This window comes from Argopecten irradians, chromosome 3 (genome assembly GCF_041381155.1).
Source record: "Argopecten irradians isolate NY chromosome 3, Ai_NY, whole genome shotgun sequence".
NCBI classification, from domain to species: Eukaryota; Metazoa; Mollusca; class Bivalvia; order Pectinida; family Pectinidae; genus Argopecten; species Argopecten irradians.
In genome coordinates this window covers 5,866,561-5,893,503 of record NC_091136.1, presented here as the reverse complement: position 1 = coordinate 5,893,503, position 26,943 = coordinate 5,866,561, and the positions used below count along the sequence as shown (strand labels likewise).

Below are 26,943 nucleotides of genomic sequence, written 5' to 3'. Positions count from 1 at the left end.
AGCAAACATGTAGGTAAATATAAATCGTTGATGTTAAGATATATGTCACTGTTATTGTCAATAAACATAAAAGGTCAATAAAAAAGAAAATAGTTAAATATCAAACAGAACACATTATTTTTTTCAAATAAATTATATAGTCAAAGTAAAATTGCGAAGTGAATTTTGGTAATATTCTTGCCGCAAATGTTGCTGAATACATTTCTATTATGCTTAATTTGAAGCAGAAAAAATGACCAATTTGCAATACACGTCAAATAACTTAACGTTCCCATTTGAAAAAAATGGTCTAATCAATCTGATTAAAATACAGATCCTTATTATCACTACGTTTGATAAGAGGATCTGAGAAAATCACATTAGGAGTCATGTCCAGGTGACCTTTGAAAATGGCCAATCAAATTGCTGCATGCAAAATTTTGACAGTGAATTTCAGGGGACGAAATTGTTTGAAAAACATTTTGGTTTAGGTAGCCATCTCGCCCATAGAGCACAACAAAGCTTATTGTGTATGTTTACTGGGACGAAATATCGCTTTCAATTGATGTAGCAAGGAGTAGAAAAAGGATTTGGTATGAATTCCACGTGGTATAAAGGTCATCTGGACGTGACCCCCTATGGAAATTTTGTCAAATCCTTCATTTAACGCATTTTAATCAGATTGATGGTCTAATGCTCTTGTTGTCATAATAATTACAGTTCCAGTTATTTAAGCCTATGCGGTGTTTCCAGAAAATGCGACAATCTTGGTTAAGTTTAACTCGTCTCCTGGTTTTGAGGTATAATATATGTATATTGCTTCCAAGACATTATCAATATATGTCCCTGTCCAACGCTACCGCATTAAAACCTCCCAGCTAGGGTGAACTTTTATTTAGCTCGATCGGTTGAGCGTGAGACAAGTAATCCAGTGGTCCCAAGTTCGATCTCCTGGGGATACAGTGATTATATATATTCCGAATTTACATATTACAGAGTTATCTGCGCTTGCGGGTAGGTATTGATTGTGACGTAATGTGTTTGCGAGCGTAACGTCATACGTTTCGGAGAAAACGACGTGAATTGCGCTCACAAAATAATGACGTAACAATCGATACCTACCCACAAGGGAGCTAACTCTGTAATATGCAAAGACGGAATAAGAGTCTCTGTGGGAAAAAGTACTCTTCGATTCAATTCGTTCTAAGAGTACATTAAAACTTGCACATATGTCGGAAACAAACCAGTTCTAATGGAAATTAGATAAGTTGGTTTTACTGTGATATGCCCGAAAAGCTCACTGTAGTCAATTGTATGTGAAATGTTCAATCGCCATTACACATAGCCTTGTATGCCGAACCCTGACCCTTGTCTGTGTAATAAAGAATTTTTTGTCTAAAACTTCTCAAAACGCTCTTACAGTTGTATTAACATTATAAAATGCATGTTCTTGTCTAAAGATAATTTCATCAACTCCTCAGTGGTTATTTATTGCATTTGTTTAACGTGCGTGACTTTGACTCGGGTAAGGATACAGCGTACATGTTGTACCTGCTTAATCGTATTGATCAACGATTTGGAATTTCAATGGTATTAATCAAAATACTTAAAGCCGCATAATCCGTATCTTTCAGGGTCCGTAAAACAAACAATGACAAGATATTGTGTAATAGCCCTAAAAAGTTACGAACTTTCCCCAAATTACAAGTCTAGAAAGTTAAGAGGTCCAAAGATATAAATATACAAAATTTTATTTTAGACTTATGCGCGGGTCCGACAGAAAGTCAAAAGTTAACGCCTCCAAATCTTAAAAATGCTACTTTGCGCATGTCCGGAAATAAAAGTTGTTTACCGCAATGGAGCGAGCTTTGCAGTGAAAGCTCGCCGGCTTAGAATCAACTGCTGATTCGAAGTGAATAAGGAGATTATTTAAACTAAGAAATGTTGTGAATTGCTGAGAATATTATATGGAAACGAATTCGAGCTATGACAACAACTATGATTTGCGAATGATCTACCAAAACCACATAAACCGATTTCCCTTCGTCTCTATAAGGTGAGTGGGGCCCCGAAGGGGGTAACAGTTAGGCCTATATTCTATAAGTGTTTGGTCGCTTTTTGGAATTGGTACCATAGTAAAACAGAGATTAGAAATCAGGAAAAGTGTTGATAAATCGGGGAACATATAACAGATTTAATCTTGGATTACAACAGAAGCATTAATAGAGTCGTATTATACGCGTTTCCTTAAAAGATGATCGCATTCTTTAGTGTTATACATGTACATATGTACGATATATATACATGTAGCTACTGTTACAGGCTTACAGCGTCAGGAGTGTGATATCTTTTCCGATATCTATTTGTGTATTTATGTATATCAGTGATATATATCATTTTACTGTATGCTATGGATATTACTGTATTAAAGATGCTCCACCGCTGACAAATGGTATTTTTTCACTATCAAAAACAGGAGCAGACGATTTGGTATTTTTCTTCAGTTACAAAAGTTACTTACTTTACACCATTACCAACATTGAAAAGTTTGAGCTTCTAATTTTACTTCAAGTTAAAAATATGAAAAAATAATTAATTGCATCCCGAAAAAATTCCACAGCACTATATCCTATATGGAATGATGTACTGATTGCGCATGCACCAACGGCAAAATAAATTATTTTATATTATTTTTTGTGTTAATTAGACATATATAAACACGATAATACACCAATTATTGTTAAAATAATGAATATCATTTATGCTCCGTCGGCGGTGGAGCATCTTTAAAGAAGCCACTTTCAAACTTACTTCATCAGTGCTCGTGTGTGTAAGATTGTATTTTTTTAGACTTACAGTCACTTAGTCACGTACTCGTTATCCTATCTAATGGTCATAATTATATAAAATTCACACCAATACATCATAAGTGGTGTAAGTAAAGAATAGTAATTGACTTTTTACAATATGTATTATATATTATGTCCAATGGCAATATATTTAGGCTACATAAATTCTGGTACTAATTAGTACCATTATTCTTCACATGAAAATGCCTAGACCCCTGTAATTCAAGAATGACTAACTTATAATTAGTATCTAGTGAGGTTTGATTTTGATAAACTTGTGTTCAAAAGATGTGTAATTGTTATAAATTTGTGTTTGACAGAAAACAATTGGAACTAGTTTGTTTTACATGCAGGATAACACTGAAAGATTATATGCATGCATGTATACAGTATTAATCTATGTACATAACACTGACATTTACTCCATATTTTCTTTATAGAATGTATGGGACCTTCAACCAGATGACAGAAGTGCAAGATGTGATGGCAGCTCGCCCAAAAATAATAGGGAAAAACAACTACATGTATCTCTGAGATCAAAACTGACAGTTAAAAATAAAGTCTGTTTGTAATGTACCCATTATGAACCAGAAAGAAATTATTTTCAAGAAGGAAGGACAGAACAAACCTAGCATAATTCTTTACTATTATCACCAAGATATTTTCAAATTATTTATTTCTTCTTCACACAAATGAAAAAAGGAATAATAACAATTATTGCATGTCTACATACCTAGTATGTATAACTTTTGAATAATTTATATGGGACAAGGAAGTAATTCCAATTTATGAACAATAAACCAATTAAAATAATATGTCATTTGTCTGAGTTGTTAATTTTAAATTATGTATTGTTCATTTTAGAAATGTTCAAATACAGAAAATAAATAGCAAACAAGATTGGAGCTAGATCAAGGGTTATTTGGGTCAAAAGTCAGTGTCAAATCTCAAGGTTTTGGCTCTATAGATATACAGATATCCCTATGTGTAATAAAAAAAAAATCTTGTTGTTGTGTTATACACAAATTGCACATATATATAAGAATATCCATATATCTGTAGAGACAATAGCCTGTGATGTATGTTGTTAAATTGCATTATTCATTATAGACTATTTTAAGTTGCAAAGTTTTGATTGAATTAGAAAGGAATAGACTGACAATAATTTTAATTAGTCCAGGTCAATGAAGGTCTACATGTACAAGCTCTTAGCAAATTCACTTAGTGTTTGGAGCAAGATCACACTAAAGGAATTAGGATTGCTTAAATATATAAAGATAAACTAACAAAATACAACTAATAAAGTTGGATTTTCCACAAGGTTAGACTAAATAAATACTAAAAAATGAATTTTACTGCAATTACTCTGATGATATGAGAATCACATGCAATGGTCAGCTTATTTACTACTGGATGCTATTTTGAACTCCAGTCATTTTTTTATTGACTTAAAATTCAATGCATAATATGTGTACATGCACACTATACCATGTATATGAATGTGCTATTTGTGCATGAATATGATTGTATAAGAAACACCTAGGTCTTTCATTATACATGTTTTCTGATTCATTTGATTCAGAGGCAAATTCACGGCTGGCTGACATCATATTATATGGTAGCTATTATATGGTTCATTGGCAAGCTATCATGTACATTTAACCAAGGGAGCTGTCTTCATTATCTATAACACAGAAAATATATACATAATTGCATGTTAGACATTCAGAACTTTTAACACACACATTAAACCGCCGTATTGCAACCTCGACCGCATTTTTTCTTTTATTTTTTTTTTTTTTTAATTTTCTGTAATCCTTGAAATCATATAACCAAATGTTTATAGTTTCACCAGAAATTTATCATCATGTTTTTAACGAACACGGAGCTTTTCCAACGTAAATATCAGAAATATACATACAATAACGCGTATTAAATTTTATACTCGTTTATGGCGGTACATGGTGATTTTTTAACTAATAGATATGTATGTATACATGTATACATATATATATGACATTGAACAAAATACATTACCAAGAAATTTATCTGTAAATTATGCTTCTTGTCTCATCCATTGACCTTTTTACAGGATGGTTGGAGGGTGTTGCATTTTGTCGCTTAACGCGATCTATGTTACAAGCTACAATTTCACGCGATCATTAAAAGGCAATTGTACATCTCCCGTGACATAATTTATCAATGTTCATGATGTTTAACCCCCCCCCCCCCCCCCTTCTATGTTTGCATTTGGTTGACATGTTTAAGATATGTTTTTATTAGCTATTGGCTATACAATGTTTTGCTTACAGTTCGTATAAAACTATAGGGGAGGCTCTAGGCGGCGTTAGTGATGGCTATTTAGTGCTTACGTCGACCTGATGCGTGTACGTCCGACCTGTATCTTTTGATATTTAGGCGATACTATAGGTACATGTAGTATGTAATGGTTCCGTATTGTACATTTTGTAGTTACATCAATTGGATGCTAACCTTTCGTTTAATTTATAGACTATATGGCAGAATTGTATCTGGATAACTTTCAGGTCTGCTTGTCCTTTACATTGTGATCTATTTATTTAAGATGACGTGGGAGTTGTAACAGGATTAGATTTTTACTTATCCATGTTGAAAAACCCATTTCCTCAATGTGTTTTAATAACGTTTTCAAACATAATTCCCGTTACTCTCTACAGTTGCTTGATATATGGTCTACACTGTTTTGTTTATGATTTGTTATAAGTACAATAAACGAATGATCCTGATGCCCTTAAGTATTACTCCGAATACCCATCGGTGGAACACTCCTCTCTATGTATAGACAAAGTGTGACTATTTTATGGCGTCCCACTTCATCGAGGTATTTTACTCTGTATGTGTCTATGTTATATCCTTAAAGATATTTTACTGTACATGTATTTATGTATATTGCTTCAATTTACAGAGTTTATCTTGCCTTGGCGGGGTAGGTTTGTGATTATGAAGTCGGTGTGTTCGCATGGGTAAACGTCATGTACTGTTGTCGAAGAATAAAACTACGTGAATTGTGCTCACAATATAATGACGTAACAATCGACAACTACACGCAAGGGAGCTAACTAAACAGCAGTACAATCCGGCCTATATTCTTACTACCCCTACATTACTCGATGGAAATATTACATGTCGTTAGGAATATGTGATCCGATTTCTATCCCTTGCCATTTAGCAAAGAAAATGATAATGAGACACTGGATGATCACTTGTTTTTTTTCAAAAATGAAGTTAAGTTGTAATTCAGTACATTGAATAATGCGCTTTATGATTTTATTCAATTTAAAAGTTTTTTTTTTTGTGGTAGGTCCTGATAAAATAAAATCTTGAATCGCTAATTACATGATGAATGCAAGAATGAGGTGATCTGATTAATATAAAGTGCCTACTGTACCGCAAAAAAAAAAATCATTTCATGTTTTCAGTTTCAGCACATGTACTCTGAAACTACATATTTTGATCTATATAACCATGATTGCCTTCAAGTCATAAAACTCTTCACTATCATTGTTATTGCACTTTGTCCTAAAGACATTTATGGGAATAATACAAATAGTAAACATACCATACTTTGGATTTTTAACGTCAATGTACTGTTCAGATGACCCTATTTCATTCATTATGGTAACTTTGTATGTTCCAAAACTCTGTGCTGTAAAAGAAAACACACTAATGGATGTCATGTGACCAGAAAATTGGTTGATCGTGCCGTGTACAGGTGCATCAACATAGCGTTGTTCCGTTTCTATGACGTCATCTTTAGATGGACTGATCCGTTCACCGTTTCGGTACCAGGTTATCCGGTGGGCACTTGGCTTGGCGAAGAATGGTACCTCTATCAGTATCCGTCTTGATTCTATTGTCACATTGGGCTCGAGAAGCACGGCGATAGCTGAATCACATAAAAAGATATAAGGGCTGGTTTATAAACGTCAAATTGATTGTCTGTTCGTCAAAACTTGTCTATTTTTTTATTATTCTAATAATTGTTCTTCATTATCCCCCTCCTGCTGTCATCGCTGGTCTAAATTAATTGTACTGGATAAGTTTCTGTATCAGAGACGTGGCTATGTTAATGGCAACACAAAAGGTTAAACACGGGGACTGCGATGTCAAATACCACGATACAAGAAACAGTGTAAACAATAAGCGCTTCTATAATGGAGAAAGCAAGATTATAAGGATTTTCTTTGCAAAATGTTCTTTTAATTAAATACATCATTCAATTTTATCAAGTTATATGTAACAGGGCGAACATTTCGACATTCTATATTTTTGTCAGTAATCTAATGAAAAGTTTTGGAGAATTAAGCTGTTAAAATCATGCAAACTCACAGACAAACCTGTATGATGCTTTATAGACATTGATTACAAAACTGAAGTTGTGCATCGTAATTAGTCACTTTATTACTACTGATATCGTTATTAAAACGTAAAATGAAATGTGTGGCCATAACTGCACTTTTTGGTTTGACCGTACCAATTTGTCGGCACTGTCGATGTATACGTAAATATCAGGATTTTGTGAGTACCACCAAGGTTCAATTTGACGTCGATGGATTTTGTAAAATTAAAACCTATGCATTGAAAGTATTGCAATGCACAAAATGTTGGGAATTATTGGTGGTGAATTATCAAATAAAAAGCTGATCTTAATTCTTGAGTATAAAAATAAAGCATATATAAATTTAAAAATATGTGTTTACATTTTTTAGAAAACTTTGTTTGGACAAGCGAGACTAGCAGCACAGCCGGCCCGCGAGAATAATTACACTATTTTTGCAAAATTAGTCTCATTAATTTGGCGGAGACTACTGTAAATATTTGATACCAACTTACATCTCACCGTCAGTGTTGTTTTATCATGGTTAATTACAACGGCACTTCCGGTTTCTTTGTCTATACCAACACATGTGTAGGTGCCCGCGTCCGAGTACATACACGTAGGTATTGTAAGTGTGTTGATTGTTCCGTCTTGGTTACCAGGAAGTTTCCTGATGACGATATCATCAACAGAATGGATCCAAGAGAGAGAAACGTCAGAACAGGAAGTGACGTTACACACAAGTTGAATGGTTTCGCCTTGGTCACAGGTGGCGTATGGGAAAACTAGAAAGACATGAAACTGAAAAGATGAATTTATTATTTGTATATAAGGATGAACTTGAATAGTTTTAGTGTTAAGAAAATAAAACACAAAAATCTGAGTGTACCATTCATAAACCACATTAATCTTTATAATTATGGCCTGATAAAGTAAATTTGTAAATTAATTTCAGTGTTATTAGTTCTCAATTAAAGGTGGCATATTACATTTCTGGAATCTGGAAGTCTGACAAATATTTATAACTACCTTCCGGCATACTGATGTCTATCACATGACTGGTTGTTCCAACTAAATTCTTAAGAAATAGTCGGTATGACCCAAAGTGTTCGGAAGTAAATTTCGAAATAGTCAAAGTAGCTGTATAGTTAGCATTAGGGTGTGTTGACGTTCTATCGCTACCCAAAGTTGGATACTGGTAAGTGTCACTGATATTAAGTAGACTCTCGGATAACGGATATCCTGATGACAACCAGTCCGAGGAGTTCATTCCATTCCAGTCCAATGTCAGTCTGTATTGTTCAGATGCTTCAACCTGAACGTTGTTATGATACCAGCTTATCGTGGGATGTGCAATGTTGGAGTCAAAGTGAATCGACACAGTTATGACATCGTCATTCATTTCCACTGTTGAAGGCGTACTTAATAATATCGGGAGTTCTGACAAAAGAAACCATATTTATTGAAATAAATACTGACGCGTAAGTGTAATTATTATGGCGTAATCTTTTAATATTTTTTATGACACGAATAAATACAAATATGAAATTAAGGAATAAATATGTTCGATCATGGGCATTTAAGTTGATGTTTTAAAGAAAGTACCCGCGTAATATCGACTCTGACTTGACAAGACTAAGTTTATAATTAGCAAAATTCAATTAACCGAGATAAAATTAAAGTCAAAATAAGCTATGAATGGCTACTAACAATAGTTTTTTTACAAATAAAAAAAACATCGATCACCTGTGTTTGGAAAGTCAAGATCGATGTATAGTTCTGTAATCCCAGCATCGTTCCTGATTATACATTTGTAATTTCCATAAACAGGTTCTATAGGAGGTGTGACCTGCTTAAAATGGCTTTGAATGTCGAAGCCTCATTTTCGTCCTTATCAATATATCGCTCTGTATCTATAGTGACGTCATGGCTGGCAGGAAGGAGATGCTGGTCCTTGTACCATTCAACCTATGAAGACATATTAAGAGTAACATGGCATGATACATCGATTTAATTGTCTGTTTGAAGTTACCATAGGTATATTTTTTTCATATTTCACATCATTTATTTGGCATTATTCGATGAACTTAACTGCATTGTTAGTCAATTGTAGAATGGTTTGTTTATTTCTCACTTGTAAAGACGATTCGCATCAATTAATATTTTAATCATTAATATTGTGATATATTTGCAGTAGGGATGAAGTTACGAGACAGTTATCTCTTAGCAAAATATCTGGTTTTAGGAAAAGTTTATCGAAAACGGATTATGGCTTAGCCAACTATTACGATTTTTGACGACTACTACATTAAATATTCAGACAAAAACTATCATAATCGTTTTTTCTCGTACATGCGATATATGATATTGTTAACTTGGTCCAATTTAATTAAAAAAAATAAATATCCTGGATTCATTTTACCTCAGAGTCAGACCGTGATATAAAGGTAACCACTATTGTAGCGTTGGTAGTGAACGTCGTGTAGCTCTGTATGACTGGAGCTATAAAACAATAACACAATTAATATTATATAAATATTCTTTATTCATACAAATAAATGATTTATACTCGATAGAGCTATCGTAATATCAGTGGCATTCGCCCCTGAAGAACTCCTGTAAGGGGGTATTGCTGTTAGGGTCAAAATACGCCAACCTCTTTAGCGGTTGTCACTTTGGCAGACGTGCTGTTTTTTTTCAGTATTCAGGAAAAAAAAACCCAATTCATTGACCACATATCGGAATATAGCATCTTAACACTATGACTAATTTACGTTAAAATTATTTTACCTGAATCACTGCTTTTCAGAAGCGCATCACGATCGCTCATTCCAAACTTATTTCTGACAGCAATTCTGTATACGCCAAAGTCATGTGCTTCTAGTTCTGTGATCACAAGCGAGGCTCTGAACCCGTCACCTTTGACCCCTGGTTGTGAGTCCACGGTGACCTCTGCCGGGGTCACAGTCAGTTTGTGTCTGGTGTCCTGTTTGATTATGACGCCATCTTTACTCCAGAACACTGCGGTATGAGCGCGCGGTGCTCGTCGTAAAATCAGCGGATATTTCCGCCGTAGTTTTTGTAATTTTAGCAGTGATCGCGTCGCTAATTGAAGGAGTCGCTAATAAAATAAAATAGGTAAAGAGGTATATAATATATGAACAAGTCGTAACGCGACACTCATTTCATGGTTTAAAATTCATTTTTTAATAAATTCAAGTTTTCAGCCAATTTTGCAAAAAAAAAAAATCACTTTTTTTTCCTTAGAAAATACACAATAGTATTTAAATGGCAACCTAAGTCCGATTTAAGAGTGATTTTATAATTTTTATGACAGGTCATTCATTTTTGCCTTATTTATGCATAATTTATCTGAATATCTTCCAATATGTTTGTTTTCGTTCCTACAGCGACTAACCAAGTAACGACCTTGAAGTTTAATTTTGATTCCTTACAGATAGTCGTCTTAGAAAGACAATAAACGCACTAATAAATAATCGAATCGGTAATTCTGGTAGAATATACACAAAAACTACGGAATATATTACACCAAAAACACATGCAAACTGTATTATCAACAATGCAATTGTGTCAGCTGGAAAAAATAAAGTAGGGAGTTATATTCAGAATGCATGTTGCCTTACGAAAAAATTGGGACGATCTCAAGTTTTAAATACCAGTATTTGTAACGGGAAACAAGCCATGTATGCATCACTTTTAGATGGTGATATAATGATTTTGTCACGAATTTTAGTTTTAACACGTGCCTCTATAATCAATAGCCTTTTACGATTTGAAATACGGAAAGCTGTTATTAAACCCATTATCTCGTGTAAAGCAGGCACGTGAGGGCTATATACAATTGTAATTCTCTAGTTTGGTAAAACATGTAGTCTATTAAGGATTCTACATTGTATAAAGAGAAGTATTTTCGTTCAGATAATACTATGAATAAGACATATCGGTTTTCATCGTTAGTTACTGTCTTCGCCTTAAGGCCCCTGAAAACATTGGCCCATACAGTTTGCCCTTCATACATACATTTGCCCTTCATATAAGTTTTATACGGAAACCTATACGTATCCTGTAGCCGTGTTTATATCCCGTTATAACGAGATAATTATTTTCGTATAATGAGAAAATTGTCTCATTATTTTACTACTTGTTCAGCTCGCAAAATTGAAAAATTGAGAAAACTAGAATCATAAGTTCAATTTGCCTTGGTTTGATACCGTGTAGAGTTTTCAGTCAGTCCGACGATCAACCGATCATTTTCTTTTCGAACAAAATATTTAAAAAATCAAATGAAGGTCAATTACACTTGATGAATAATGCAAAAAAATAACCGCCTTAGTTTAGTTTTCAAAGCTTTCAATATAGTTTAATGTACATTTTTTAATGCAAATGATATATAAAAACAGGGAGAAATTCAATGCAGCGAAATAATGTTTAAGTGCCTTATTTGCCATTTAATCGCATTTTCAGAAAAAATATGATATTATCATATTATATGTGGAATCAATACCTTTCTTCCGGAAGTATGACAGGTGGAAACCTTGATCTGTCACAGTGTCACCCGTTTTAAACTCGATAAGCATTGATCTCCCGGAAGCAGTTATAACTTCCTCTTTCTGGTTTCCGGTTACATTTGCCAGTACAGGGTCGAATGTCCTTCTTCCTGTAGCATACAATTTACATATATTTAGATGTGTTTGAACCAAGTCGCAACATCAAATTTCCTTACTGTTCTTTTTACTTTCATTAAAACCGTAGCACAGATATTAGCCTGTTCAATATTCAGTAATACGCCATAGGACTATAAGAATTTCAGTAATCTTATCTTTCCATATGAAATAAGTTCAACAGCAATGAAATGAACTGATAATGTGCTTTCTGTAAGATAATCTTTTAATTATTAGGAATTGAATAGTGGCCTCTCCAAGATTTTAAACGACAAAAATCAATATAGAGGTATCTAATTACGTTGTATGACCCAAAATGATATATTCGACCACACCTTTCCTTTATATTATGAGATTAGCCGCACCAGTAAACGTTACATCGTGTATAAATAGTTTCAAAACTGTTGATGAATCTATGAGGGGCATACATCAATTTTTTTTGAGAAAATTAAAAAGAAAAATTTATGAAAACCTACCGTCGTAAAAAATAAGGTGGTCGTCATTTGTATCCAATGACAGCGCATGAATCTTCACCTGTATGACGTCATCATTACAAGTGTCATCAGACACTACTATCCATTTGCAATCCAAAGAGCTAAAAATAGATAACAAGTTAGCAATCATGATGAAATGAGAATAATTTCGTGTTTTTTATTGATTTGTTTGATTTTAAAACCACATATATATCTGTAATACTTGGTTAATCACAAGGTAGGTTAGTGTTTTTTTTTTTTATTTTTGATAAAGTACATAATTTTGAGCAGTTATCTGTGAAAATCAAGCTTACTTATCGTATTCTCTTGGGTAATCTGGAGATGTGATGGAATTCGGTGTTGGGTAAGCTAGCAGTATTTCTGTCCCACATGTATCGGAAACGGTGTTCTCAGTGACCCTGCGTTGGGTATTTAAAGACTCGTCTAAAATAATATAGGAAACAGAATTCAACATTATTAGAATGCACCTATTCATCACACATTGCGTTCCCAAAGATCGTTTTAAATTGCATTCTAGGTATAATACCGCTGTCGTTCTCTCCAGTCTGGGTATTTTAATGTTATTGTGCGATATCAGATGCGACAGGTAGTTTGGTACGGTGATGGACATGAACAGAATTGAAAAAGATGTACTGTGGTTGACTGTATGTTTTTGAAGTTGATTGTCGCTGTCTCTGTAATCTTCAAAGTCATATCTGTGATTGTTCTCTCTCTCTCTCGCTCTCTCTCCCCCCCTCTCTCTCTCTCTCTCTCTCTCTCTCTCTCTCTCTCTCTCAAGCTGCCTTCAATTTTCCTATGAACTATTCCATGGATTGACTTAACGATAGTGATAGTAACCTATGGTGTTTCGAAAATGAGTAATAAATATATACATTTTTGTACCCCGATTAAAAAATCCCTGATGATTATTTATAAAAGACATTAGAAGACTTCTATTAATAACTATGATTTGTTGTTTGTTACTTACCCGAAGGAATATTCCTGTATTTCAAATAAAAACTGCTGCTGATGTGATATCCACCACGTACGACCAAGGTTAAGAACCTTCCCGATGATCTCTTTATACAATCTAGGTCATAGTTATAATAGTCATAGCTGTAGCTTCCCAAGCTCGGGTACGTCTTCGATGGACCTAAAACTCAATTAAAAATGATTCAAGCATGCTTGTGGCGAATTTCAAATAAATCAAATGTACAATTCAGCGGTTTTGAACTATTTCGCAAATACATAAAGGACAATTCAGATAATGCCTATTTCTTTGACTGGAGCATTCTTCGAAGACATTCTATATATTGACTTTGCTATACATCAGAATATCATGCTAATTTTTTCCTATACCAAGCCCTTCAAACTATTTGTCGAAATGTAAAACAAAATAGGTTTTATTGTTTTGTCATAGGTTAAACTTTTAAGTCGATTTGTTGTTTTGTCATTTTCCTGAATACCCTGATCTCAAAAATTACCATCATAGAAATCTATGGTTGTATCTGTCTCGTATAATTCCAAATTACTGATTATCATTTCGACACCCAGACGGCTGCAATCATCTCGTTCTAATATCCATGTACAGCTCCGCTGTCTGAAAAGGTAAATCAATTATTTAGTACCATAGAGGGGCTGATCATTCAATTCATCAATACAAATATTTATTTCTGTTTTTTTTTTTTTGTTGTAATGAAGAAGTTGAAAAAGTATTCAATATTATATTAATGTTTGTATTTTGTAACTTAAAGAAACAATTCACAAAGGGGCTAATTCTTTTACATAACCAAGAAGCAAAATATAGTATAAATGTATTGTTCTACATTTCTTATGAAACATATAGCGTAAAACATTGACAAATTTTACGTCATTGTAAAGTATTTTAATTAATATCGTTTGTTAATATCAAAACATTGATCAATACAATTAAGCAGGTACAATATGGACGCTGTACCCATACCCGAGCCAAAGTTACGTACGTTAAACAAATGAACTACATAACCACTGAGAAGGTGTTTACATAATTTTGAGACAAGACTATTTACCTAATAAGGTAAACACACTTCTGTCAGAGCGATTTGAGAAGTTCTAGACAAAAGTTGCATTACTCTACGAGCAAGGGACAGGGTTCGGCATACAAGAAGTTCGACCACAATGTGTAATGGCGGACAGCGAGCAAGTTTGAACATTTCACACATATGTCAGCACCATGGGCTTTTCAAGCATATCACAGTAAACCCGAATGATCTAATTTCCATTAGAACTGGGGGTTTTCCGTTATATGTACACATTTTAATGTTCTCTTAGACTGAATTGTCCCTTTAATAAAGTCGCTAGAATTTTGTAAAAGAGTCATCATCCAGAATTATTGAATTGATTATTCGTCAATGCGTGTCTGAAAATATAGTTAGAGGATATATTCAGTCAACGAAGTTTGTAAATTTGCATTATACTTTGATGACGAAAGCTATGATATGATTTTTAGTGACCAGGAATTAAATTAGTTCTCATCTGTTTCAGTAGATATAAATAATGGTGATTTAGTATCAAAGAACAATTAAATGACTTTATTTCTATTCAGTAACCTGCTTCTACCATCAGATGAAAATGAAGACAATGATTTATTCTAATTCTGCTCATGATTTTGTCAGAGAAAGAAAATATTTGTCATCGGTGGAGTATCTTTTAGAGCAAAAAGAAAAAATAGATCATACCTGAAAACCGATGAAATATCGACTTCTGTGTAATTTGACGTCGATGTCACGAAGTGCGGTTCGTCTGTGCAAGTGCTAAACGAAGAACACACTGAAAGCATAAGTGACAAACTTTTGACAAATATCCTCAAATATGAAGAAACACAGTATTTCATACTCTCATTTAGTACGGCATTCATTTTTATGTAACCATATATAGCTTCTTGATTATTTCGGTGAATTTTCTTTTAAAATATGGTGTTATTCATAAATGTGTCAAAGTAAGACATACATTAAAACATAGTTGTGATGTCATCTATTGTTGTTTCTGTACTTTAACTCCCGGATTATCGGACCATTATCTGTAACTGTCCTATATGTTACCTTTTACTGACTTATATGTGACTCTAATATAAGACAGTCACTTATAAGACAGTAAAAGGTAGCATATGGGAGAGTTACACAATACGGGTGAGTAGGTCTCCGGACATAATCCCATAATTATGTTAACACACAACACACAACCTGCCGGAATATTCCATTTTTTTTAATAAATTCAAATTCAGAAAAAATCCCACACAATGAATATGAAGAGAATTTAATCGTCTACTGATGCGGAATTAAACACATCAACCGAATTTCTGTATATATCCCAAATATATCAGAATTATCAATATTTCAGAATTTCATCTAAATCCCATTGGCTTGTTGAATGAAATTGCACATGGTATAAATAAATCCAAAGCTGTCCCTAGAGAGGTTGAAATTTTAAATCCCCTGAATTCAATGAAAAGTTTGGGGTCACCGACTGTTTTGAACTTGCCTGGAAATCACTTTTATATACTATCATTTTAGCAAGACGCTTTCAAACAAACGCTTCAATTGCAAGTCTAGTTTCATATGTCACATCAAACATTGGAAAGAAATGTCCTTTTAGTAAAAAGCACCTTAATATATCGCTTAAATTGAGAAAATAATATCCCTCTATCACTGTCAGTGGACATAACGAAAATAAATTTACAGATAGTTTTCCAACTTAAAAGCATGCTTCATGCATTCCGGTCATGAATGCTATTCATCACATATAAGATAGGCAAAGGTAGTTCTATGTTGCAATTGTCTATATCGGATTTGTCATGGTGGAATGCACATTGGTAGGGTTACCTTAGCTCATAGACAAAGGCAAAAAGAAAAAAAAACTGGTTTATATTAGAAATAAAAGTGTACTTTATTAACACAAAGACTTTGTTTTAAGTTAGAGATAAGCCTCAAACTGTACAATATGTGGGATAGAGAACATATCTCGGCACTGACGAGCCTCGATACAGTTCTCTATTCCACATATTGTACTGTTTTCGGCTTATCTCCATAACGTATATTATGGCTTTTTTACTTAACACTTTTGATTTCTAAGTATATTAAATTTACTATACAAAAGGTATTTAGTTAAATTCTGATAGACAATAGCAATAGTATTTACACATGCCATATCATGTATCAATAATAGCAACATAGTTATTTATCATTCTAAGTAAATTGACAATGGCCCTGGTCCCGTTTGATGTATTTTTAAAGACACTTTGGCTTACTGTACAGCTGTTACATTTCGCGAGTGTAAAATTTCACGATTTATTTTTTGGAACTTATTTGCGTCAGCTTATTTTCACGAATTTATCTTTGTAGCCGTTAAACATGCCATTCATACCATCGACTTTAATATGAAAATTATGATTTTGATTAATTTCACGTGGTATTAAATTTCGCGAATTTGGATGGATCCTCGAATTAACATTAAAACTCTGGCAAATATTAGCAACCATACATTAGTGAAAGGAATCAATTAATCGAAGGGCGGTGTGAGAAAGGCGCTGTATAGTTTTTGTTTCATTATATTTAGGTATCAAATGATGAAACGTTTATAAAGGTGAATCTTATACATTGTACCATTATGTAGATCATTATATGACCATTGACCACTATGCTAACGATTGTATTAGCATTTTATTTCAACAGGCATTGAAATTCCTTTGTAGGTACATAACGATCATTCTCGATATTTCAGAGTTCTGATCACTTACGATCTCTACACCCCTGGACTATGTCATAGTTAAAGTGGAGGCAGCTCAGCGGAAAACGGCTGAACCAATCAAAGGCCTGCAAATATTTCCTTTGAAGACTACAGAGAGAGCCACGCCAAACATCAAAGCCACACAGCCAACCACAGTGTACCGTTCTACGGCTCTTTTGGTGTACATCAAACGTCTAAATTACGTGTTTTACAAAGTTTTACTAAGAAAGACCAGGAGGGATAGAGATCGTAAGTGATCAATATCCCTGGAGTATCGAGGATGCATAATGATGTGACTGACTTAAAGTGAAATTATCAAAAGCTCAAAAACATTCAAGTAGAACATATAATTTGATGTTATCCGACAGTAGTTATTGGTCGATATGTGCATTAGTTGTAGTTGTAGATATGTGCATTAGTTGTAAGATAAATTACTTTAATAAGATTCCTCACCGAGTTATTTTAGCTGTGTGGCTGTGTTCTATCGAACCCCACCTTGTTATCAATAGTAAGACGATATCATGGAAAATGTATTTTCTACTTCTTAAGCAGAATTCCAATAGACGGAGTTCTGTTTCAGTTTTTTTTTTGCTTGCTATTTGTTATATGACACGAGTTTGATATATTTACAATCAACTTCTCACTTCGCGTTATAAAGCCACAGAAAATACGGCAGCACAATCGTTTAAACACGGTAGAAAAATATTATCATGAAAAGAAAAGAAAAACTTACCTTGTGATGTGGAAAGTAAAATCATCCATGTTTGCACAAGGCGGAAACAATTCATTTTAAGTTTAGTATACACTTAAGCTAAAGTCGACGCTGGAAAAAACCTTACAAAATAATGAAAACCATCCAGTTACAATTGCGTGCGTGTATATGATGAAATACACACAGATTCGTGGAAAGAATAGAGGTCCTTCAGAGGATAGCAATATAAGTAATAGGCATAAAGACATTTTATTGATATAATTATTTGATTTTTCACTTGGAAAATATTACCAAAATATTCTACATTTTTTGCACCAAACTTTGTAATTAAACACATCCCTTTGTCTTCAGTTTGTGTATACATGTACGTGAACATATTTTATATTTACAGTTACTGTTTAATGACTTCCCTTTCTGTCATCTTGTTTGTAGAGTTTCTCAGTGTTCATATCTCCATGACCAAGTTTTGGTCAGGAAAAACACTATAAATATACTTCCTGTGCACCATGCAATACTTTTTATTTCTCTAAACTATATAAAGTTAAAAAATAATATGAATTAATTCAGTACTTATTGATATAACTTCGGCCACTTAGTGGGAAACTGAGGCCATTAAAAGTTGTGTTACGTTTTGTTTTGTTTCTTTATTATTGTATGTTGAAGTCCATTACTATCCTAAACAGGTTGATCTTATATTTTATTTTTAGCGAATGATATTGCAACTGAAATAGTCATGCTTCGATATCATGAATAGCAAATTAAAAAAAAATAATCATACAACTATATTATATCATTTCTTTACGAATTCTTATCGCACGTTAACAATACATGTCGACAAACAGTATATTCGGATAGGAAACGATTCTGTAATACTCTAAAAACAATCGATGATTGCCTTAACGTTTCTGCACTCTATAACTGTGTAAAATATGTATTAATGTTGATATGGTAATGTTTACCAAATTAATATTTCCAATTTGTAGATTCCCCTAAAGAGCCTCGTGCGCAATGAAAGTAAAATATCAGTCGTTTTCCTAGAGGTCGGGGGGGGGGAGTGTGTTGTGTCTGTTGCAGGCTTTCCGAAAACCAAATTCAAGGCCATGTTCATATGGTATATGCGTGATACGTACCAGGACAGTCGCCTTTTGTAAACACGTGTGTTCACCATACAGATTGGTACGTTAAGCGGTGAAATCTAATCATGTCGTAGAACTGCAGAGATTCTCAACACACACTTGCAATTGACACACATGTGATTAAAATGCAAGTAACTAACACAGATGCAATTAACACGTGTAATTCTCATACATGTAATTCACACCCATTAAATTAACATGCATGTAATTAAAATACATGTAATTAACACACATGTAAGTAACACATGTAATTCTCACACATGCGATTCACACGCATTAAATTAACATGCATTTAATTAAAATACATGCAATTCACTTACATGTAATTTAACAGACATGTAATTACCCCAAATGTGATTAAGTTAAACGCACATGTGGTTTTTTCACACATTTAAATAACACGCATGTAATTCACACACATCCCCCACACATGTTATTCACACACATGTATCTTTAACACATGCTTTTCAAGATGAAGACGAAGGAAACCATCTTTCCTAACTAGAGGGAAGTTGATTTTCCCGCATATTGATATCATAATAATTTTACGTGCTAGGCACGTTGGATTCGAGCCCGACCAACTAATACTAGGTAATATAAGCATCAGGTATGGACTAGAAAATCTATTTGCCCTTTATTTAAATATCATGCTATTAAGTAACGCATAGTAAATTTGATATGTTTACAATTACATTGTGAATCAATAGATTCATGAATTAGTATGTAAGAGTCATTTCAATGATAATCGGGCTGCATTAATTTATAATTGCAAAATGAAATGCAAATATACCTTCACCAGAAAGTGAATTATATTAAAACATTTCAACCAGTTGTCATTTTTGAGAAAGATTAAAAGGAAAGGGAAAGGCATCCTTCCACTTTTTATGCAACCCTTAGATTAGCATTTAACGTCTTATCGCTCTGGCGATTACGCTTGAATTACACGGCTCGTTTTGTTAACAAACTGGATGAAAAGTGGGCTCTTCGGACATAATTACCTATACTGTATAGTTGTAAAATTTCGCTGGTGTAAAATTTCACGATTTATTTTTGGATTTTTTTTCGCGTGGGTTTTTTTTCGGGAATTTTCTTTGTAGCTGTTAAACATGTCATTCAGACCATACACATCAATATGATGACTATGATTTTTATTAACTTCAAGAAGCATTAAATGTCGCGAATTTGGATAGATCAGCGAATTGAGCGAAATTAAAACCCCCGCGAATATTAGGATCTACACAGTGTTTGGTAACATTAAACCCTGTTAACATAAAATTCACTTAAACACAGTGAATCACAAAGACACAGCAAGTTATATAGATTGAATATAACATCTTTTAGCAGCAATTATCAGAAATCGAGAGGCATTGATATCATAAAGGAAACCAAGTTAATAAAAAATATATCGGACACATCAGATACCAATAATTAAATATCAATTAGACAAGTGATCTCTTAAAACTAGACAAAGCTTTTGAAAACGGTAGTATGATATCTCCGGGGCTACCATTAGTTTGGGTTTTTTTTCAAACAAAATAGTTTTCTGTCTGTTTTCCACAACCAAAGGCGAAGCAGAACCACTTTAGACGTCTAACACAGCAGTTCTAGGGATATCACAATATGTTAATATTTTCAGAACAATTCATCATCTCAATCATTTACTTATTTTATTACTTTTCATAAGATGTGTTTGTATTAATGAATGCTTATACATTTTTTTGTCATTTAGCTTTTTTAATATGATATTCATAGAGCGTTTTGCATTGACATTTAAGCCTGCAACATCAGTTTCCGAATCCAGTAGAACAATTATGTGCATTCTGAAAAATAACAAACAAAAAAAATATATAGAAAGTGATGTTGATATTCACTCATTGAGATACAACCTATTATCTTTCTGAAACTATCATTCACTTAGTTATATTTTGTGTTATCAACTTGACTTCACCACATCCATCTCATAAACATCATTATCCGCAGCTATCCGCAATTGTGAAATCCCGACATGGCTTAATGGATTTGAAAAAAATGAGATAAAATAAATATCATTTCGTGTTACGATTAAATTATTGGAATATATATACATATATAAAAGTCTATTTTTAAGAATACTGACTTTCATCCAGCATCACAGAGCTGTAGGTCATTCCAAAATCGTTGTAGATCTGCACTGTGTAGAGTCCGTAGTCCTGGTCCGTTAGTGACGTCATACTTAGCCTCGTTATGACTCATGTTGCATCATCTCCCCATTAGTCCATATTTCTACGCGAGTTACCTCGTTAACAATGTTATATTTTAAAGCACGGCGACAGCTGAATCACGAAAGATAGATAATGGATGAGTGTAAAGGTATACAGGTATATTGCATCATATTAATGTTAGTATATAAGGGGCATCGCGAAAGAATTTCTGAGTCGATATCTTGGCTTGTCTTCGTCATATTGTCATCAGTCGTTAAAGCTTTCAACGGAGAAATAGAGAAATAAATATGTGTGTGTGTGTCCCTTTAAACGACAAGAGTTGTAAATACTCAATTCATGAGACTTGGTATTGATTATGATGCTTGATGTAAGAAACTGATTATGATGCTTGATGTAAGAAACTGTTTGTTATTATCCTGTTTTGCGTTTTTTCCTCCGGAATCAGTTTTTCTTTTAGCTATTATATCGCAATCATTGGGAAAACTCTTAATATTATCACGTCACCTCCATGCATGTTGTGCCTTTGAGAGCTACAAGGACAACGGTGAATCGATTCATCTTGATCTAGACGATATTTGCACAGTTTTAATCTTTAATCAAATACGCTTTCGTTAATACGCCCTGCATTTAGAGCGTTAAAATTGTATTTTCAATAATGTATTCTCGTTTCCCTATTTTTTTTACTATTTCTTTCATGACACCGCCGCCATTTCGGGATTCATCTGTCTTTTGATATAATGCTTCAGTGAGCTAGCATTATAAAAGGGTAAAAGTTTCTCTATTTGTTAAAGATACAACACGAATATATTGAGGCCTAACAAAACCATTGCACAGACATGGGAGAACGTCCTTACATGATCTGGCCTGTTAATACGACGTTAAACGTAATCAAAGTTGATCGTATCACTATCATTTTGTTATATACAATATACGCATGGAACTGTTGTTGTAGTTCACATATGGAACCTGATTTTGCTTACATCAACTTACATCTAACTGTCAGTGTCGTTTTATAATGGTTAATTTCAACGTCACTCCCTGTTTCTTCGTCCGCACCAACACATGTGTAGATGCCCGCGTCCGAGTATATACACGTAGGTATTATAAGTGTGTTGATTGTTCCGTCTTGGTTACCAGGAAGTTTCCTGATGACGACATTATCAACAGAATGGATCCAAGAGAGAGAAATGTCAGAACAGGAAGTGACGTTACACACAAGTTGAATGGTTTCGCCTTGGTCACAGGTGGCTTACGGGAACACTGGAAAGACATATTTTGCTTTATATAAAGTAAGCTGGAACTGTAATAGAGCTGAATTTCATGATTATATCTATTCCTTCGTCTTCAGTATCTATTGTAAGGAATATATCAGAGACAATATTATTCCACCATCTTTTATAATTAAGATTTGTATGAATAAATTAAATCTTCGATTAATGTTGAAGTCATTTAAGACTTTGCGTGTATTGAAGTATTGCACGATTACGCATGCCACATATCTTACCTTCTGGTGTAATAACGTCTATCACATGACTAGTTTTCCCAGCTGTATTCTGCAGAACAACGCTGTAGGAACCAAAGCCATCGAGTGTGTATCCAGAAATAGCCAATATAGCCGTATAATTAGAATTAAAATTATGTGACTTTCTATCGTCGCCTAGAATCGGAAATTGATACATGTCATTTATCCTGAAGCTTGCCAGTTCGTAGAAATTATTCCTTTCCATTGTAGTTGTTGTCTGTATTTCTCCGATGTCATAATTTGGACGTTGCCATGGTACCAGGTTGCCGTCGGATACGCGATATTGGAGTCAAAGTTCACAGACATAATGATTTCATCGTTATTTATACAATAGCTGATGGTATTGTCAATATTTCTGGAAGTTCTGTAATGAAAGGAAAATTATATTAGTAGGAAACACACCGATTCCTTCAATTTCTTATTCAAGACTTTGCCATTTGGCCACCTTGCAGAGCAACTAAGCGCCTTTAAAATGAAAATGCTAACATATTCAAATCAGAAACAATACAAAAATATACATGTAAGCCAACGTCTGCGATACATTACCAACGTCTGCGACACATTACTTGACTGTCGCAGTATTAATTCTGATAACGTTCTGGTTGAATACGACGTCGCTTTTAGCGCAGACGTGATGACAAGCAGTTGGTTTGCGAATCGAATAAAATCAAGGTGAGGTCGTTATTGATGGGATTTGTGTATATTATAAAGATGCTTAAACTTCTAGAAATTGGCCACTTTGGCGCCTTTCGTTTTTATTTGTATTCATCCAGCACAAATGGTTTGGGGTTAGTGTCCCCTAGTCACAACATGCCGTCTCCCCTTGAGTATCTTAAAAGTAACATCTTCGTCAAATCCACTATTCGGTTAAATTGTCAGGTGATGTTTTCGTTAGATAAGAAAGCAGCATAGGAAACGCCTATTTCTAAGTTTCAATGAGTATTGAGATATCCCTGACCTCTTAACGTACCCACGATCAGTCCTCTTTATGACCCTACCTGTTAAACTTATATCCTAAAACCCTCTTTATATATGATACATTCCTATGAAGTATGGGAGACTATGAAGAAGCATTATTTACCAGACGATGGGAAGTGCAGAACAATATGTATTTCTGCAGTTCCGGCTTCGTTCCTGATAAGGCACTTGTATTTCCCATACACGGGTTCTGTTGGTGGCGCTCTGCTTAATATTGCTACGCATATAGCTTCATTTGTGTCTTCGCTTTGATGTCGTTCTGTGTGCATAATGACGTCTTCCTCGGCAACAAGTCGGGTTTGCTCATTACTCCACTCAACGTATGAAATATATATCAAAGCAGTAAAATGTTTAAGATATCTTCGTCTACAGTACTTGATCAATGGTAATAGTTTGTGCTAAAAGGTACTATATCATCGTGCTCAAGTACATTATCTAAGTTATTAACCTAATATGTGTTTTCAATGAAAGTTATCGTTGGGTACCCCTTAAAATAACCATAAAATGTTACCAAATTATATTTAGAATAAAAGCAATGTACAAGTAATTGACGAAATTGAAAAACAAATAACATACCTGAAAGATACTTTGTAACATGTGCCTATGCATAGATGTATTAATTTATCAACGTTTTGGTATTTGTAACAGCGGGGCAGGATTTATACATTAACGTAATCACGACCTTCTTTAGACTAGTCTGATATTCAAAAGATCGGGCTCAAGAAGAGTTATCTCTACCCGAGAGGTTTATTGCTGCTCGTATTGATCAGGGTTACATTCTTCCCGCGAAATAAATCGCTCTTAAGTTTTAAGAGGTTCCTTAAAGGGACAATTCAGTGAGACTAATTCGTTACATAACCACAAAGTAAAATTTGACATAAATATATTGTTCTACATTCCTTATGAAACATATGACAAGAAATAGTGACAAATTCCACAACATTGTTAAGTATTTTGATTAATACCATTGAAATTCCAAATCGTTGATCAATACGATTAAGCAGGTACAACATGTACGCTGTACCCTTACCCGAGTCAAAGTCACGCACGTTAAACAAATGCAATAAATAACCACTGAGGAGTTGATGAAATTATCTTTAGACAAGAACATGCATTTTATAATGTTAATACAACTGTAAGAGCGTTTTGAGAAGTTTTAGACAAAAAATTCTTTATTACACAGACAAGGGTCAGGGTTCGGCATACAAGGCTATGTGTAATGGCGATTGAACATTTCACATACAATTGACTACAGTGAGCTTTTCGGGCATATCACAGTAAAACCAACTTATCTAATTTCCATTAGAACTGGTTTGTTTCCGACATATGTGCAAGTTTTAATGTACTCTTAGACCGAATTGAATCGAAGAGTACTTTTTCCCACAGAGACTCTTATTCCGTCTTTGCATATTACAGAGTTAGCTCCCTTGTGGGTAGGTATCGATTGTTACGTCATTATTTTGTGAGCGCAATTCACGTCGTTTTCTCCGAAACGTATGACGTTACGCTCGCAAACACATTACGTCACAATCAATACCTACCCGCAAGCGCAGATAACTCTGTAATATGTAAATTCGGAATATATATAATCACTGTATCCCCAGGAGATCGAACTTGGGACCACTGGATTACTTGTCTCACGCTCAACCGATCGAGCTAAATAAAAGTTCACCCTAGCTGGGAGGTTTAATGCGGTAGCGTTGGACAGGGACATATATTGATAATGTCTTGGAAGCAATATACATATATTATACCTCAAAACCAGGAGACGAGTCAAACTTAACCTAGATTGTCGCATTTTCTGGAAACACCGCATAGGCTTAAATAACTGGAACTGTAATTATTATGACAACAAGAGCATTAGACCATCAATCTGATTAAAATGCGTTAAATGAAGGATTTGACAAAATTTCCATAGGGGGTCACGTCCAGATGACCTTTATACCACGTGGAATTCATACCAAATCCTTTTTCTACTCCTTGCTACATCAATTGAAAGCGATATTTCGTCCCAGTAAACATACACAATAAGCTTTGTTGTGCTCTATGGGCGAGATGGCTACCTAAACCAAAATGTTTTTCAAACAATTTCGTCCCCTGAAATTCACTGTCAAAATTTTGCATGCAGCAATTTGATTGGCCATTTTCAAAGGTCACCTGGACATGACTCCTAATGTGATTTTCTCAGATCCTCTTATCAAACGTAGTGATAATAAGGATCTGTATTTTAATCAGATTGATTAGACCATTTTTTTCAAATGGGAACGTTAAGTTATTTGACGTGTATTGCAAATTGGTCATTTTTTCTGCTTCAAATTAAGCATAATAGAAATGTATTCAGCATAATTTGCGGCAAGAATATTACCAAAATTCACTTCGCAATTTTACTTTGACTATATAATTTATTTGAAAAAAATAATGTGTTCTGTTTGATATTTAACTATTTTCTTTTTTATTGACCTTTTATGTTTATTGACAATAACAGTGACATATATCTTAACATCAACGATTTATATTTAGCTACATGTTTGCTCGTCAAATGGACTATACGTTCGCTAATTCCAAACGTATTCCTAACAGCAACTTTGTACACACCAAAGTCGAGTGGTTCTAACTCTGTAATTACAAGCGAGGCTCTAAATCCGTCATCTTTGACCCCAGATTCTGACTCGAGGCTGACCTTAGCCGGGATCACTGTCAGTGTGTGTCTGATGTCTTGTTGGATGATGCCGCCATCTTTACTCCAGAACACCGCGGTATGAGGTGACACGGACATAAAAGCAGCAGACAATTCCGTTGTGTTGTCGATAACTGTGACGGTGATTGGATCTGACAGTCGCTGTTCATCATACAGACGAAATAAACTCAGTGTATTTGGAAAAAAGTAGCAAAGGTACCATATTAAGCATTGGTTCTGTATTGTATAGCGTTCTCGTGAGAAAAGGTATGTTCCTTGGGTTCTGAATTGTATAGTGTTCTCGTGAGAGACGGGTGTTCTTTACGTTCTTTTAACTGCCATTCATCAATACAAATAGATTGTGAAAATAACAAAACATGGCGTTTTAGTTTAAATACTCAAATCCATTTTGTAAATTGCTAATCATAATAGTCGATACATCTCTCATCAAATATATTAAATACGATATCTGCTTCATTAAAGCATTTAACTGCATCCAGTTGACAATAATGGTAGTATGAATGCAAACTAAACATCGGAAATTAAATGAAGCGCGCTAGCACTTCATATTGAAATAGGCTCTTATTCTGTTGGCATTCAAAAGTCCTATAAC

The 26,943-nt window shown here is 34.1% G+C and overlaps 2 protein-coding genes across 4 annotated transcripts; both read right to left on the bottom strand.

The window, feature by feature from the left end:
- Window positions 1–1,304: 1,304 nt before the first annotated feature.
- On the bottom strand, window positions 1,305–26,898 carry LOC138317173 (hemicentin-1-like). The gene is made up of 11 exons (XM_069258728.1): window positions 26,894–26,898; window positions 26,178–26,649; window positions 25,195–25,487; window positions 22,927–23,039; window positions 22,658–22,810; window positions 22,144–22,401; window positions 8,932–9,063; window positions 8,215–8,625; window positions 7,701–7,970; window positions 6,427–6,753; window positions 1,305–1,351 (listed from the first exon to the last, which is right to left on the bottom strand). Exons 1-11 carry the CDS (start codon window positions 26,896–26,898, stop codon window positions 1,305–1,307), a joined length of 2,481 nt encoding a protein of 826 aa, XP_069114829.1.
- LOC138317396 (tolloid-like protein 2) lies at window positions 9,003–25,181 on the bottom strand. 3 transcript variants are annotated; one of them, XM_069259029.1, is made up of 14 exons: window positions 23,757–25,181; window positions 22,658–23,039; window positions 22,144–22,413; window positions 21,069–21,264; window positions 17,838–20,772; window positions 15,058–15,132; window positions 13,825–13,940; window positions 13,329–13,493; window positions 12,655–12,784; window positions 12,344–12,462; window positions 11,711–11,863; window positions 9,976–10,306; window positions 9,608–9,687; window positions 9,003–9,153 (listed from the first exon to the last, which is right to left on the bottom strand). In XM_069259029.1, the coding sequence occupies exons 5-12, from the start codon at window positions 17,864–17,866 to the stop codon at window positions 10,194–10,196; spliced, it is 900 nt and encodes a 299-aa protein (XP_069115130.1). In that variant the 5' UTR covers window positions 17,867–20,772; window positions 21,069–21,264; window positions 22,144–22,413; window positions 22,658–23,039; window positions 23,757–25,181; the 3' UTR covers window positions 9,003–9,153; window positions 9,608–9,687; window positions 9,976–10,193. The 3 variants fall into 3 exon arrangements, with proteins under 3 accessions (XP_069115130.1, XP_069115129.1, XP_069115127.1); XM_069259028.1 differs by having other exon boundaries at window positions 9,004–9,153; window positions 15,058–15,148; XM_069259026.1 differs by lacking the exons at window positions 17,838–20,772; window positions 21,069–21,264; window positions 22,144–22,413; window positions 22,658–23,039; window positions 23,757–25,181 and having other exon boundaries at window positions 9,004–9,153; window positions 15,058–17,831.
- Window positions 26,899–26,943: the final 45 nt, after the last annotated feature.

Bases quoted from the DNA above. Each gene is read 5' to 3' on its own strand.
- LOC138317396 (XM_069259026.1), bottom strand. From the start codon at position 15,236: ATGAATGCCGTACTAAATGAGAGTATGAAATACTGTGTTTCTTCATAT. The intron at 13,941-15,057 runs GTATGATCTATT...TTACCTTTTCAG, and splicing joins GATATTTCATCGGTTTTCAG to ACAGCGGAGCTGTACATGGA. The intron at 12,463-12,654 runs GTAAGCTTGATT...ATCTATTTTTAG, and splicing joins TACCCAAGAGAATACGATAA to CTCTTTGGATTGCAAATGGA.
- LOC138317173 (XM_069258728.1), bottom strand. The intron at 22,811-22,926 runs GCAACGTCCAAA...TTCCGATTCTAG, and splicing joins GACGGCAACCTGGTACCATG to GCGACGATAGAAAGTCACAT. The intron at 8,626-8,931 runs GTGATCGATGTT...TTCTTTTGTCAG, and splicing joins TCTTGACTTTCCAAACACAG to AACTCCCGATATTATTAAGT.